Source organism: Chaetodon trifascialis, chromosome 23 (genome assembly GCF_039877785.1).
Source record: "Chaetodon trifascialis isolate fChaTrf1 chromosome 23, fChaTrf1.hap1, whole genome shotgun sequence".
Taxonomy (NCBI): Eukaryota; Metazoa; Chordata; class Actinopteri; order Chaetodontiformes; family Chaetodontidae; genus Chaetodon; species Chaetodon trifascialis.
In genome coordinates, this window is record NC_092078.1 from 5,402,733 (window position 1) to 5,416,653 (window position 13,921).

A 13,921-nucleotide genomic window follows, 5' to 3' on the forward strand; every position below is an offset into this window, starting at 1 on the left:
CCAGAAGTCAAGAAGGAACCTCCAAGCCAGAGATTTAGCATCGTATTTGAAGGCCTGTAACAACAAAATGACTGTGGACTATGGACAGTGTGTGCTGATCTCGTTAGATGAAGGATTTTACATTCTTATTGAACATATGTGACACCAGTTTAAACTGCTATTAATCCACCAGTCCATAAGACGTGATGGGGAAAGCTCAGCTCTAAGAGGCATTTTGTCATCATGCTCTGATACACTTGTGTCACCATGATGTCCTCATTCAGGATTTCTTGATATTAATTTAAATATGAGTCATGTTTGCAGTGACTGTTCCCTTTTTGCCTTTCTCTCGCTCTTACTGACAGGAAAGTTACGGATGGCCCTGAATCTTAACGGAGATTAACCGCATGACATGTCGTAATTGTTACAAAATAGTGAATGAAATACTATACTCTCGTGCGTGAAAGGAAGGACGCTTTGGCAAAATGTTCCTTTTGCAAAGATCTGTCTGTGCTGAACATTGCATGTGTAAGAACAACATAATTTCATCAATCTGTGACTCTTACAGTGCTTTCCTGGACCTCTGACAACAAATACACAGCAGCAGAAATACAATTATAATTACAAAAACTTTATTAACAAATTTTGTCTTTTTTTTTTTTTTTACTACAAATGACCATACACTTTACTTTAAGATAAAAAAAAAAACACAGCCTTTCCAACATATTCAAAAAATATGTGATAATTTACATAACTTACATAATGTAGACAAATTACTGTTGTGCGGATAACGACAAAGACAAAATTACATTTTAGGCTTATAACAATAAAGGTCGTGGTTAGAAATCATCCACAACATACAAATGAATGAACTTAATTTGTACATTTCTGGGCCAACAGATCAAGTAAGAATGTGTTTTGGGTGATGAAATTTCATGGTAATCTGGATCTGAGTCTGGATCTGGACCGACCCACCGACCACCATTTCCTTCTTTAGAGCCATGCTGCTAGCATTGCGTAAACCTGCAGTCATTTTCCTTTTTAATATAGACAATTAAATAGACATAATAAAAAAAACGTACAGTTTCCAAAAAGCTTTGTCAAACAAGCAAGAGCCCTCTTCTTCTTGCCATGAGTGAGTGACATTTCCAGTTCCCCAACTAACAATGCAATGGAGATTCTGTTGGCACTATGGTGACTGTGGAGAGGCAGAGTTTTGTGTCTAAGGTCTAATTTGCGAAAAGTCATGGATGTACTTCATTCAGAAAGGTAGTCCAAGGAAGATAGTTTGGGTTTGGAGCATAGCTACAACGCTACTCTAACTGGTCAACACTGGCCAGAGTCTTGAGCTCAGGTTCGTGGAGCTGTTTGCCGGCCTCACTGCTGCTTCGCTCTTTGTTCTTGCTTTTGAAAGGCCTCCCCAGTTTGGCCGACAGCGTGTGCAACGCGGAGCTCTCGTCCGGCGAAGAGCCGCTGCGACCGCTTCGGGTGAAGGTGGACGTGGTCCTGCTCTCTGAGTTGGTGGCCTCAAAGAGCTTGCCCATGAAGCTGAGGCCAGCCTGGCGGATGTGGGAGCTCCCAGCGAACACATAGAGAATGGGGTTGACTGCGCTGCTGAAGTAAGCAAAGGCTGTGACATTTGGACGGGCTGTACGGGCAGCCGTGAGCACTGAAGGACTGCCTTTCAAGAGACCAACCACCTGGAGGAGGGAGAGGGGGAAAGGGACATACTGAATACTACGAGCAAAGGGAGGAAATATGCCCATTACGCTTATCAAATAAGCAAAGAAAACGGATATTTTTAAGTGCATGGCATGTAATTCAGAAATAATTTTTTTTACTGATAATGATTGAAAGTTATCGCTGACCCATTTTATTCATTACAGCAATATCCTAGTCACACTGTCAGAAACAGCTGCTTTCTCTTTTTGTCTTCTCGTTTTGTACCTAATATGTCTAAAATTTTATCTGCCATGAGGGCTCTGGGTCAGCATACATTCAAGATAATAATGATGACTATCGTTTTGTCGTGTAATTTTATACCCAAAGTATACTCTAAAAAAGACTACATGTCTCTCTGAATACACATTTTTAACATCTAATGGAATCTGTAGTAATTAAATCAGCCTCTGATCCTGTCAACAGAAAGTTTAACAAAATCACCTCCATGATGTTGATGATGTGATAGGGCAGCCAGAATGCTGCAAAGGCGCAGATGATGATCAGGATGAGGCGGCTGCCTTGTGCTCTGCGATGGAACCTGGCGTTTTGCAGACGGCAGATGACGCAGGTGTAACAGGTGTTGATGAGGGAGAAAGGCAGCAGGCAGCCCATGATGGTCTCAAACAGGTACTGGAAGACCTGGTGACCCACGCTCTGCCAGTGGTACGGGATGCAAAAGCTCAAAGTGACATTGTTTGGTAGCGTCTTCTTCAGATTACTGAAAATATACAAATAGAAAGTTAGAGTGGCTCCAAATCCAGTATATTTGGACAAAGGCTGTTGTGTGAAGTATGTAAGAAAATGGAATTAATGATTGAGTTAATTTAATTGACTTATAGCAGATACACAAACTTTTCTTTCTGTGCAAATACTGTCAGTTGACAGAAAACCAAATAATTCCTAACTAATAAGCAGCCTTAAGATAAATAGAAATAGATACATAGGGCACAAAAGAGGAGACGTTTGTCTAGATTTGAGCGAAGAGGAGCACTCTCTTCAAAGCTGCTACTCTCCATTTTTGCACTTTGCACAATCCTCATGCAAATTCCAAACTTCCTGCGGGCCTTGACTGGCTTTACTTGGAAGTGAAATGCGCGAAACCACACCTACATCAGACTATTTGCCAGTTTGCTGAATCAACTTTTTTTTGGCCAAACACTGGTTCATTGTCAGCACCTTAAAACATATGCCACCAAACACGTTGTTGGGTAGAATAAAAAGGCATACCTTTATGCAATCTATAAATGAATTCACTTGACTTCAGCTCAGTTCCCTTCATGGGAAACACACCATGCAACTGCCATTAAACGATAAACTTAGCAAATTTAAGTAATGTAGTAAGTCCAGAGAGAAAAGAAAAGTTTGCCTCACCTGCGGTAGAAAGGCATCGGCAGTGCCAGGATGAATGCCAACACCCAGACCCCCAGCAGGAGAACCAGCAAGGAGCGCTTGGTCCTCATTCTCTGGGACAGGAAAGGCCTCGTTACAGCCAACCAACGGTCCATGCTCATCAGGCAGATGAGGTAAATGGACACATACATGTTCACGGCAGACAGGTAATGCACCAGTTTGCATGCTGCCGAGCCAAATTCCCAGCCCCGGCCTCCAGCCAGGTAACGCAGGAAAAGAGGGGAGCTGAGCAGCAGGAAAGCGTCCGCCACAGCCAGATTCAGCACCAGCAAACAGGTCACTGAGCGCTTCTTCACCCGGCAGAGCACCGACCAAATAACAAACAGGTTCCCAGGGAAGCCCAGCAAAAGCGCCACGGTCAGGATGGCAATGCCGACCTGGGCTGAGACACTGATGGGCAATGAAAAGGAGGCAGGGGAGGACTGCTGGGAGGTGGTGGTCATGTTGGAATCCATCAGGAAAGCTTCTGAAGAATCAGTTTGGCCTTGACAGCTGTGAAAATGACAGAATATTTCAAAGAACAAACGGGCAGGAAACAGGATATGTTGCATTCAGGTTTGTGAGATGTGGATGTGTCTAAACGCTGCAAAACTTTCACAATATTTTTTTTCTGATCTTTTCTTAGTGTTTTGAAATGTGGTAGCAGACAGCAGCAGAGGTGCCTGTAACTGTCGAACAAGAATAAGAGAGGTCAAAGGTCATGGGCTGCCTCTGTAGACATGGGCCAAGTTGATTTTATACGTTTCTTACCACATGGCAGCTTTGTAAAACATTTATTGCATAAGAGCTATGTGCAGCAAACAAATGGCAAATTACAGAGCAGCTCTTTTTTTAAGCTTATTTTCAGGTCAAAATATCAGAGTTTTGGGACATTTGGGACACTAAAGGCGTTAAAGGCATCAGGCCAGTTATTAGAATTAAAGTAACAATTCTGTTTTATGCCACAGAAAGACTAAGGAGCAGTAAAGATCAGCTTTACTTTAATCTTTAAGCTTTAATCCTCGGCTCGCTAAACACACCTGATCCACATACAGCCGCAGTATTTGTGTTACAAAGCAAAACATAACTTACAAATCAAGAGCTGAATTTAAACGTCTTCGCCAAACTCTACAATCTCCAGACAAATATCTATCATGAAGTATTTTAAAGAGCTGAATAATAAAACTCAGATACAGACCTTCAACTGCGGATCTCCTTTTTAAAGCCACGCGATAAGTCCACGCCAAAAATGTGCCACCTTCTATCTGTTTCACACCTTGCCTGATCTACTGTGAGCTCCCTCTGTGCTTTGACTGTGTGTGGAGAGAAAAACCAAAAATTCTATATATTGAGTAAGAGGAGTCATGTGAGGGGAAATCCAGGACCACAGGAAGCCCGACTGAGCTCACTGGGTTCCTATGTAGCAATCCTCTGCCCATTTTATTCTGCTATTGCTGATTGGTGCATTAAATACAGCATGATAGAATAATGCATGAAAAATGATGCAAAAACGTGGAGAAGCATTTGCTTTACAGTCATCCAAAAAACAGAAGTCACGAATGTGAAACTTAAGCTAGAGCTGCTTCATAGTGTGAAATATTTCGGACAAATTACAAGTCAAAGAGCTGCAGCAACAATACAGCTTACTGGCACAAAAATGAAATGCCTCGCCGTGGAAAGATTTTGTGGAACTGATGCCATTATTGTAAAGAAAGTGCAGGATTGGACGGCACAGGAGCCCGTCATGACGGTGAATAAGTGAGGGGGTGAATATTCCTGGAAACTTTTTGGATCTTGTTGATACATGAGCTTGAAATCATACCTCTATCTTACGCTTTGTCTGCCCTCTTGCATCACACATTTTGGCAGATTTACAGGCTATTCCTCTTTCCACATCCCCCATCTTTCCCAAGGCACGCACTTGCGGGGGACAAGACGTATCGAGTTGCATAACAAGGTTGTGATGTGCAGGAAATGGTGCTTTACATCATTTTGTATTTTTCTGTATTTCATTTTTTTTTTTTTTTGACAGAGAGCATACTCAGGGAAAAATTAAACCAGTTGACTTAAGGGTTTTCTCTTTAAAGCAGCACTACTTAATTGGATTAAAATGGATCAAACCACTATGCGTAATGTGAAACGGACTAATCATTCTCATCCAGCTTAGGAAGCAGCTGTTTTCAGCACTGAAAGCTCTGATAAACCCTCTACTTCCCCAGCACCAAACAGCAGACAGACAAGGTTAATGACTAGCTGGTGAACACTGTGGAGCATTTATTTGCTTAAGCCACATCTCAGGAGTTGATTGAGACCAAAACAGAGCTAATAGGGGGGTGATTAGAGGAATTGCATTCATCAGGTGGCCAAAAACATCATTGTAAATGAATGCTAGCAGTGCTGTCTGTCTGTTGGATGTGCAAACTGACAACTGTTCACTAGCGCATTCACTGTAAGTTGCAATATTGTGTTTACAGCATGTTCTGCTCCCCCAAGTGGCCAAGTGACACACCAACCAATGCAAGAGATGACGCAAACACATCAGTGTGAATACTGTAGAAAGTCAAGTACCTCCATTGAACTCTCAATTCCTACTCATCACTGAAGCACGACAGTATTCACTGGGACAAGTCTGTGCTTCCTTTAAGCATCAACAAAACATTTCAAACCAAATGGCAGAAAAAAGTCTTGCAAAAACAAATATTAAAGTTACAATACAACCGACAGTACACATACAGTAAACATGAGGCACCACCCCTCTTTGAGGGGTGTATCTTGAATTAAAAAGGGTCTTTGCAGTGGTGAAGAGCGTGACTGTCCTGGATAATTCTTCACAGTTTTTTCCTTGTGAAATAGATCAGAGCATGTTGTTGTGTGGTTTAAGCACCATCTCAAACACAACAATGTCACTTTAGGATGTGTCAAGCTGCTCCCAGGTCAGTTACATCCCTTTGTGGCAGTCTCACATGGAAGAAAGATTCACGCGATGCAGCAGCTGATTCTGTCCTGCTGCTGAGCCAGCTGTGCATGATGAACCCTTAATTTTTGTTCCAAATTTTAGATGTTTTTGTGACTGGACGGACATTTGAAGGCCTGAGCGGCTCAATTTTCACACCAGCTTCAAGCCTACTGCATCTTACCATTCTTCACTGGTTTAGCATTAGAGCTTGAGTTGGTAACACAGTCTGGATCTTTATCCCTTTAGCATGACGGCATCTGCTTCTTTGTCTTTGTCACGGCTGTTCTGGCTGTTTTGTCGGCTCTTCCTGTTAGCTGAGTCCAGCCCTGTGCCCTCAAACAAGCGGGCCATGAACGCCAGCCCCTCTCTGCGGATGTAAGACTTTCCTGCAAAGAAGTACAGGACTGGGTTGGCACAGCTGCTGATGAAGGCTATGGAGGAGGTGACAGCACGGCTCCTGTGCCATATTTTATCCAACCTGGTGGGTGGGGAAGTGAGTAGAGCATTTATTTAGACAGAAAAAAAAACTCTTTCAACTTGTTTGATGTGTACTGGAATGTACATAAAAGGATCACGGACTGGTCTTGTCTGGGTTTTCAACAAGCTTGGAAACATTTGGCATAATGTCAGTGCACAACTCAAAAAAGGTCAAGTTGTTTTTAGATATTTTAATGTGTGAATGATCCATATCCAGCATTTAAATGAATCTGACTAGCGAACAACTGCTCATGACTCATTTCTTCCCTAGTGTAGACGATGTAAAGGGCGATAGCAGGGATGAGTTTGTGATTGAATTATAAAAATAAAATGCACGCAAATTGTTGAGTCATCACTTACAATTGTTTCACTGAACCCGGTGGACACAAGGCCCATGTAACCTGAAAACAAGACAAAACAGATGAGTTAACAACAGTGAAAAATGCAAAGCTCAGCATCTCTTCACAGTTCTGGAAATAATATCAAACCTGCATGCTTGGTGAATGCATGAAACTGCAGTCATCATACTTGAAAGAAAGTTTTACTTGTAAAAACAGGATGTGTGACATACTTGCACCATGTTGATGATGTGGTAAGGCAACCAAAACAGGCAGAAGGTCAACACGATGGCCAGGATGAGCTTCTCACTACGAATGCGACGGCCAAACTTGGTCTTTCGGATCCGCCGTAAGATGCATATGTAGCTTACTACAATGACCCCGTAAGGAATTAAAAACCCCAACACGAGCTCCAGCGTGTACTGGAGGACCACCTGTGCAGGGGAGATAAGCAAAAATAGAATTTAATCATATTGTGCATTATGTGAAAGCACATGAGTCATGAAGCCAGTCTTACTTATTATTATGTATGAAATATGAACTTCATATAGATCTGCTGTCCTGACATCTCCTCTCAGGCAGTTTAAAGGTGCAACATGTAATATATGACCAGAATTTTAGTTTAAAACATAAAAAAGAAGGGACTTTATTAACAGAATGGAAATAATTAAACCTCTAAGACATTCAACCCCCCAGTAGTTTCAGCTGGGAGATGTACGCAAGCGGCTAGTTTGCTACGTTTCAAAAGCTGTTTTTTAAGCTTTGTTTGTCTGATAAATGAACAAAATAATGCCAAGAAATAAAATATTCTTACACCTATTTTTCCAATTAAAGAGAAAAACTGAATCAGAAAAATAAAACTGTGTATCTTCTGAATTCAGGTTCATTGATCAAGTTAACTAAATCACACTTCATTCAAACTCAACACAAACAAAATAAAACAGACCTGTCTTGTCTTGCAACAATTGCTGTCTCTGGTTTGGTCAAAATTAAATCTTAAATCAGAGTTTTATGTGGAGATATTCTTGCTCTACACGTTGCTGATGCCTGTTGCCCACAGTGTAAACACCAACTCTCCCCAAGGGCCACTAGCTGCATGGCTAACTGTCCTAACTAGCTAACAGCAGCATCTTACACATCTTACACATTGCACCTTTAAAACCAATTCACAGCATGACTCATGACCTCTGTAACCTCGAGTCTCAGTGAGCAACGCCAACAGCGTCCACCTTGTGCCAAGCTAAGTTGTCCCAGTCTGTCCACTGAATGCAGAGACCGAACAAGCTGAGTAAATGTTAAAGTAGCGGAGTGTTACTGGGTTTGGTAACAGTGAATTTCAAATTGCAGTGCATTACCACCCAACACTTGACGTGGATGACTGAGGGAGGAAAAACAACAAAACACTGAGGTTAACCACTGATGACTGCGGATGACTCAGTTTAAATTTTGTCTGCAACCCCCTGAGGATTGTGTATCAACATATCTGTTGATGACCTTCATTGTTTTGTTAATCAACTCACAAACTTAGAGGATTGTTGGTGGAGCCCAAACTGATAACATGAAGATAATCAAGTTTTGGTTGACTCACGTGACTGTTTTCATCATGGAAAGAATCGCACACAAAAGTATTCCTCCTCCCCTCCACTCTCCTGAAGATCATTGCGGGAACAGAGGCGATCATCACCAGCACCCACACCACCGCCAGCACCCGCAGCACAGTCTTCCGGCCGGTGATAAGACTGAGGCGCTGCGGCCACAGCACTGCCACCAGCCTGTAGACGCTCATGAGCATGATGAGCTGGATGGAGGCGTACATGTTGAGCAGACACAGGTAGAAGAGGACCTTACACATCACATTCCCAAACACCCACTTCTTCATAACCAGGTAGACGATGAAGAACGGGGTGAGAGCCATCAGGGAGCCGTCAGCGAAAGCTAGGTTGAGGATGAGAAGGGTGGTGACGGACTGCTTTCGGGCGCGTGCCATGATGCTCCAGATGATGAAGAGGTTTCCAGGGAAGCCCAGTAGGAAGACGAGGCTCAGGATGAGGGCGCCCATAGTGGTTGCAGTCGGGTTATCCACAATGGTCTCATTACCTGCAGCGGAGGATGCGTTAAGTTGGGCCATTTCTGTCACCTGCCGAAGAGATAGCATTGGTCAGCGATTTTCATCAAAGGTTTGACTCTCGATTTAATTATACCTTTTATGGCACACAGAATACAAAGAGAAAAGCTCCATTACATAAACACTAAGCAAATCTCAATCCAAAGTAACTAGAATATGGCACCATTTCTGTCCTGACACCTACCTACTGCATTACCAAGCGAGTTTTAGAGATATTCTGACTAATAAATAGTCTCACCTCTGACTCCCACTCCATGTTTTATCTGGCACAGACCTCAGTGTGAAAATACAAGTATGTATTTCTTCAGGAAAGCGTGGGAGTGTGGCGCAAGTGTAACAGGTTTTAACGGGGATTCTTAATTCCTGAACAACGAGACCAGACACGAGCGGAGAGCAACAGTCACTGTGCTGCTGATAGTGTTTGGCTGATGATTCAGTCTCATATTGTAGATCCATTCAAACACAAAAGCAATTTAAAGTGCTTGAAATAATATTTGAATATTTAGAAATATAACCAAGGGAAATGATTTAATCAATTAAGGCAGAATAAAAATAATAGACAGGAAATACACACAATATAACCAAAAGGACCTTTGCAAAATGAACCCTGGCTCATGTAACATTTATTTCAACCCTCTACTTCACAATTGTATTTAAACTGACACTGTGTCAAACTGTCAAAATTAAATTATCTAAAATCCCCACTTTGAATAGAGAGAGCGCAAAACTGCTCTGCATTGAACTTTGACCAATTATTCATAAACATTTAATCAAAACGGCTATAATTTAATGGTTTGATTCTGCAATTTGCCTTTCTACTTTAAACATCCACAGCTGAAAATAGTACCCAACAAAGGAACTTTTTACCCGTGTCTGAGTGTCCTTTGTTAAAAATATAGAGCCCAGATGTATGAAGAAATTAGCTGGCATATTTCTAAATAAAATGACATAACTGTGACCCATTTGTAAAGATTTAGCGCTTTAATAGAATCAAGTGTGCTTTGGGATGTGCACAACAGGCCAACTGAGTAATTAGAAATGTATTGATGAGGTCTTTTATAGGATTTGTTAGTAACAATAAGAAAAATGTTAAATATCAGCAGCCTTATCCTTTAATACATTTGTAGACTGGTAGTAGCACTTTGTATGGCTACAAATAACAGATGCGTTATACAAGTTATACATCAGATAGTGCTCTTGTATGTATGCTGTAGGCCAGGCAACATATTTACAATAACTACTTCATGTTAGATGTTTTAAAAAGTAACATGCTGTCACTTGTTTGACATATCTTTGCTATTAGTTTCACAGCACGCCCTTTACTGCTGACACTCAAACAATGCAGAGTCAGTACTCTTGTGCATATAATCAAATATTCACTCTCACATCTACTAAGCAAACCTGTTCCATATTTCCCAGCAACTTGTAATTATGGATTATTACAGTGTAAATCGGTGTGTAATTGGCTGCAGTGGTAAGCCAAGGCACACAAAGTGATATAACAGAGGCAAGCTCTGAGTCATTTGTTGGGTTTTGGAGACATTTCGTTTTAGCCCTGCTCATGTTGTGCATTAAAAAAGACGCTTTAGGCATTTAATTTATGTCACCTCTAAGGGGGTGGGACCTCAGAGACTCTGTTCTTGCTTTAAATAATGTATTTTTTTTATGAAAGAGAAAGGTACATTAATTAATTCATCTAGGTATTTGGCACATAGTTTACAATGACACACTGAATGACAGATGATTTAAAATTAAGTGAATTCATTTATAGACCACAAGTAAGAATAACAAATGTGCAAAAGTAGATAAAAATTATTATTTATTTGCTAAGCAAATTAGTTAATAAATAAGTGCAATACAAAAATAGACAAGCAAAAGACCATAATGGCCATTAGATGTACTCACACCATTCAAAAAATAAATGAAAGATTAAAAAAAAAAAAGTATGCTAATTTTTATGGCGGTGATGTAATTTAAAAATCTTTTCCTCCACCGCAGATGTACCTGCAACAGGTTTTTATAGATCAAATACTGCTGGATAAAAGCATTTCAACATCTCCAGGTTTCCAAAGAAGAGAGACAAAGAAAATGTGGCCACATGGCCTCTGTGTTTACCGAAAGCCGGTCAAACCACATTGACAGTGGCATCAAAGCAGCAGCAGCAGCAGCAGCCAGTGAAACTGTGTCACATTGTGCAACGGCTCAGCAATGTGACACTACGCTGACTATAACCACCGAGCTGGTGTCATCGTCATGCCAAGTCTTTTCTGCTTCCACTGCTCCTGTGAGTGCTGGTGTTTGTATTTTTAACCTTTTCTTTCCTTACAATACAGACAGTTAACATTTGCCCTCTTCCCTTATTTTGTTCCTTTTTATTATCATTTGTACAAACGGAGCTCCCTGTTAAACAAGTCACCACATCACAGACCGTAAAACCTGACTCAAAAGGTGTGTTTGTGTGTACTATGACTCATGCACATACTTGCTAAAAACACACCTGTTCCACCTACAAAGAAACATCGTACATGCACACACTGTATGACACATGGATTTGGAACACGGCGCAGATTTGGTAGCACAACTTGGCATGTTGTTCATTCTCGTATCACTGGTTTTATTATTATTTCTAAAAAATATACAGCAGAAAAAGAACTCATGTAAAATCCTGAACAAGAGCCGCTGGTTTCTCCTCCAACGGTAGCAGTCACTACGGTTGACTGCAGTGATTTGCTGGCACATGTAACCACAGTGTTGTCAGTGACACAAACTAACACAGACTCATGACTGAGAGGCAGGAAAATGAAAAAGACTCACCAGGTCATCAGCTGTAAACCCCAACAGAAGAAAGAAGGCACCCAGAGCTGGAAAAGAAGTCCGAATCTGTTGTGAATGTTATATTTTCTTCCTTTTCTTCTTACACTTTCTTCTTCCCACGTTTTACCCCCACCCACTCTCTCTCTCTTGCTCTGTCGCTCTCCATTGATTGATATGTCATGCTTGCTGTAACATGTAGCGTAGTGAGAAGGAAAGGTGTGTCCCCCATTACCTGGCAGGCCTCTGCCCTGGCAGTCTGTCAACATCCTCAAATGCCGAGCAAGGAATTCCATCTGTGCGCTGTCAAGTTAAAGGGCTAGTTCACATAAAGCACAAAAAGACATTTCCCTCATGGTATCCACAAACAAGAGTCTGTTCACACCTATTGCATCCAAGTGGTGGCTGATATTTTAAATGATATCTTCAACATAACACATAAAAATCAAATGGCACAACATGGTCAAAAGTATGTGGACACCGACATATTCAGGAGATATGTGATTGCTGAGGACGCCATTCTAAAACCATGAATCTATAACATCTTCAGTTTTAAACAGGAGGAACCTGGCTGTAAGGATTTGATCCCATTCAGCCGCAAGAGCATCAGGTCAAGTACTGATGATGGGCAACTAGGCTCATCTCACTAATGCATCCTCACACCTAAATGTTGGAGAGGACCAGCGACAGGTGTACCGGACCTTCGTCATCAGGTGGTTTCATGTTCTGAAACTATCGTGAGTCGATTAGGTTTGGACTGCTAAAATACCTGGCTAGCTTTAGAAAAAGATAAGAAACAAATAAGTCAACGCTAACAAATAAGTCAACGTTAACTTTTGGCTTCACATGCAACGCGAACAGTCATCACCTCCCTCAGTGGCGTTGCTAGGGTCTCTTGGGGCTCCAAGCAAGAAATCCCTGGGGCCCCCACCCCACCTGTGCACATCGCAAAAATATGTTTTTTGCACACATAAATGCACAATTTCTGGGATATTTGAGATGAATACTGAAAAAATAGTTTAGTGGTTCTCAAAGTGAGGTCCAGGGACCAACAGAGGTCCCTGAAAGCCCAGGCCTATCAATAATCGCTGTTGTAAATAAGTGGCTGGGGCCCCCCTAGTGGCTGGGGGCTCCAAGGAACTGCCTGGCTTTGCCTGTCCGCAAGCCCCGCCCCTGACCTCCCTACATGGACTTTGTTGGTCTTCATGCTACGCCACCTGACTTCCTCCTTTGCTTCTGTCATGATTACTACACCAACCAGAGGTTGGCGCCTAACAATAAATCTAAATATGGATCGTCTACAGTACACGGCCATGTTTTGGGGGAGGACAGTCAGGCTTACAGTTGGCTTTCCAGTTCATCCCAGGAGGTGAAAAAAGGCCCTCCCAAAGCTGTTACTCAGCTAGAAGAACTCTATTGCCTAATATCACTGTGTGCTGTAGTTTTAACATTCACTGAAACAAAGGGGCCTTGTCCAATCCATGAAAAAGAAGCTCCAGATCAAAAGCACAGAAAGCCCCCAGTCTTACTCCAAAGCATGCAATGGATTCACCAACCCACTAGAGGACAGTACAGGGACTTCAAGGATGACAGTGCGAGCCGCTGCGTAGAAATAAGCCAGATAAAATCTTCCATGTAAACAATGCAAATGGGTTTATTGTTTAAAGCACAATCCAAGATATCCCAATACATTTTCTAATCAAGACATGTGCAGTGTAAACTTGTACTAAACCCACATTGGCAAGTTAATGTTGTACTGAATCTTGTACTGTATCTGATCATGTGGTCGTGTAGGTTTGACCACGTTCCAGGTAAAATTTCCACATACTCAAAATCAACTTCAGCACTTGCAATAACTTGCAAGTTGCTGCTTTTTTTCTTGCCAGGGATGAAAACCCTCTGGATAAGCCTGTAGACTTATGTTATTCTCAACCACCAACAAAAAGCAAACAAAGCCTTTTCCCAAGAAAACAGACATTCAGAATGGAATTGTGTGGATTTACCTTCATTCAAGGTAAGGCAGGCTTTACCACAGCTTTAAGGCTCTGTTACCTTCCCTCCTTGATTACATTTGATCCGTACAAACACACTGACACCAATTTTCTAAAGCCAATATCTTTTCCA

At 41.7% G+C, this 13,921-nt stretch overlaps 2 protein-coding genes across 3 annotated transcripts; both read right to left on the reverse strand.

Annotated features, from left to right (window-relative positions):
• Window positions 1–1,212: 1,212 nt before the first annotated feature.
• On the reverse strand, window positions 1,213–4,409 carry ltb4r (leukotriene B4 receptor). 2 transcript variants are annotated; one of them, XM_070993238.1, is made up of 4 exons: window positions 4,289–4,409; window positions 3,073–3,603; window positions 2,143–2,419; window positions 1,213–1,679 (listed from the first exon to the last, which is right to left on the reverse strand). In XM_070993238.1, the coding sequence occupies exons 2-4, from the start codon at window positions 3,564–3,566 to the stop codon at window positions 1,293–1,295; spliced, it is 1,158 nt and encodes a 385-aa protein (XP_070849339.1). In that variant the 5' UTR covers window positions 3,567–3,603; window positions 4,289–4,409; the 3' UTR covers window positions 1,213–1,292. The 2 variants fall into 2 exon arrangements, with proteins under 2 accessions (XP_070849339.1, XP_070849338.1); XM_070993237.1 differs by lacking the exon at window positions 4,289–4,409 and having other exon boundaries at window positions 3,073–3,827.
• A 1,694-nt stretch (window positions 4,410–6,103) lies between these two features.
• LOC139351379 (leukotriene B4 receptor 1-like) lies at window positions 6,104–11,852 on the reverse strand. The gene is made up of 5 exons (XM_070993252.1): window positions 11,801–11,852; window positions 8,450–8,998; window positions 7,095–7,295; window positions 6,884–6,924; window positions 6,104–6,524 (listed from the first exon to the last, which is right to left on the reverse strand). The coding sequence occupies exons 2-5, from the start codon at window positions 8,987–8,989 to the stop codon at window positions 6,281–6,283; spliced, it is 1,026 nt and encodes a 341-aa protein (XP_070849353.1). The 5' UTR covers window positions 8,990–8,998; window positions 11,801–11,852; the 3' UTR covers window positions 6,104–6,280.
• Window positions 11,853–13,921: the final 2,069 nt, after the last annotated feature.

Bases quoted from the DNA above. Each gene is read 5' to 3' on its own strand.
- ltb4r (XM_070993237.1), bottom strand. From the start codon at position 3,662: ATGCAACATATCCTGTTTCCTGCCCGTTTGTTCTTTGAAATATTCTGT. The intron at 2,420-3,072 runs GTGAGGCAAACT...GTATATTTTCAG, and splicing joins CCGATGCCTTTCTACCGCAG to TAATCTGAAGAAGACGCTAC. The intron at 1,680-2,142 runs GTGATTTTGTTA...TCCCTCCTCCAG, and splicing joins ACATCATCAACATCATGGAG to GTGGTTGGTCTCTTGAAAGG.
- LOC139351379 (XM_070993252.1), bottom strand. From the start codon at position 8,989: ATGGCCCAACTTAACGCATCCTCCGCTGCAGGTAATGAGACCATTGTG. The intron at 7,296-8,449 runs GTGAGTCAACCA...TCCCCTGCACAG, and splicing joins TCCATGATGAAAACAGTCAC to GTGGTCCTCCAGTACACGCT. The intron at 6,925-7,094 runs GTATGTCACACA...TCTTGTTTTCAG, and splicing joins ACATCATCAACATGGTGCAA to GTTACATGGGCCTTGTGTCC.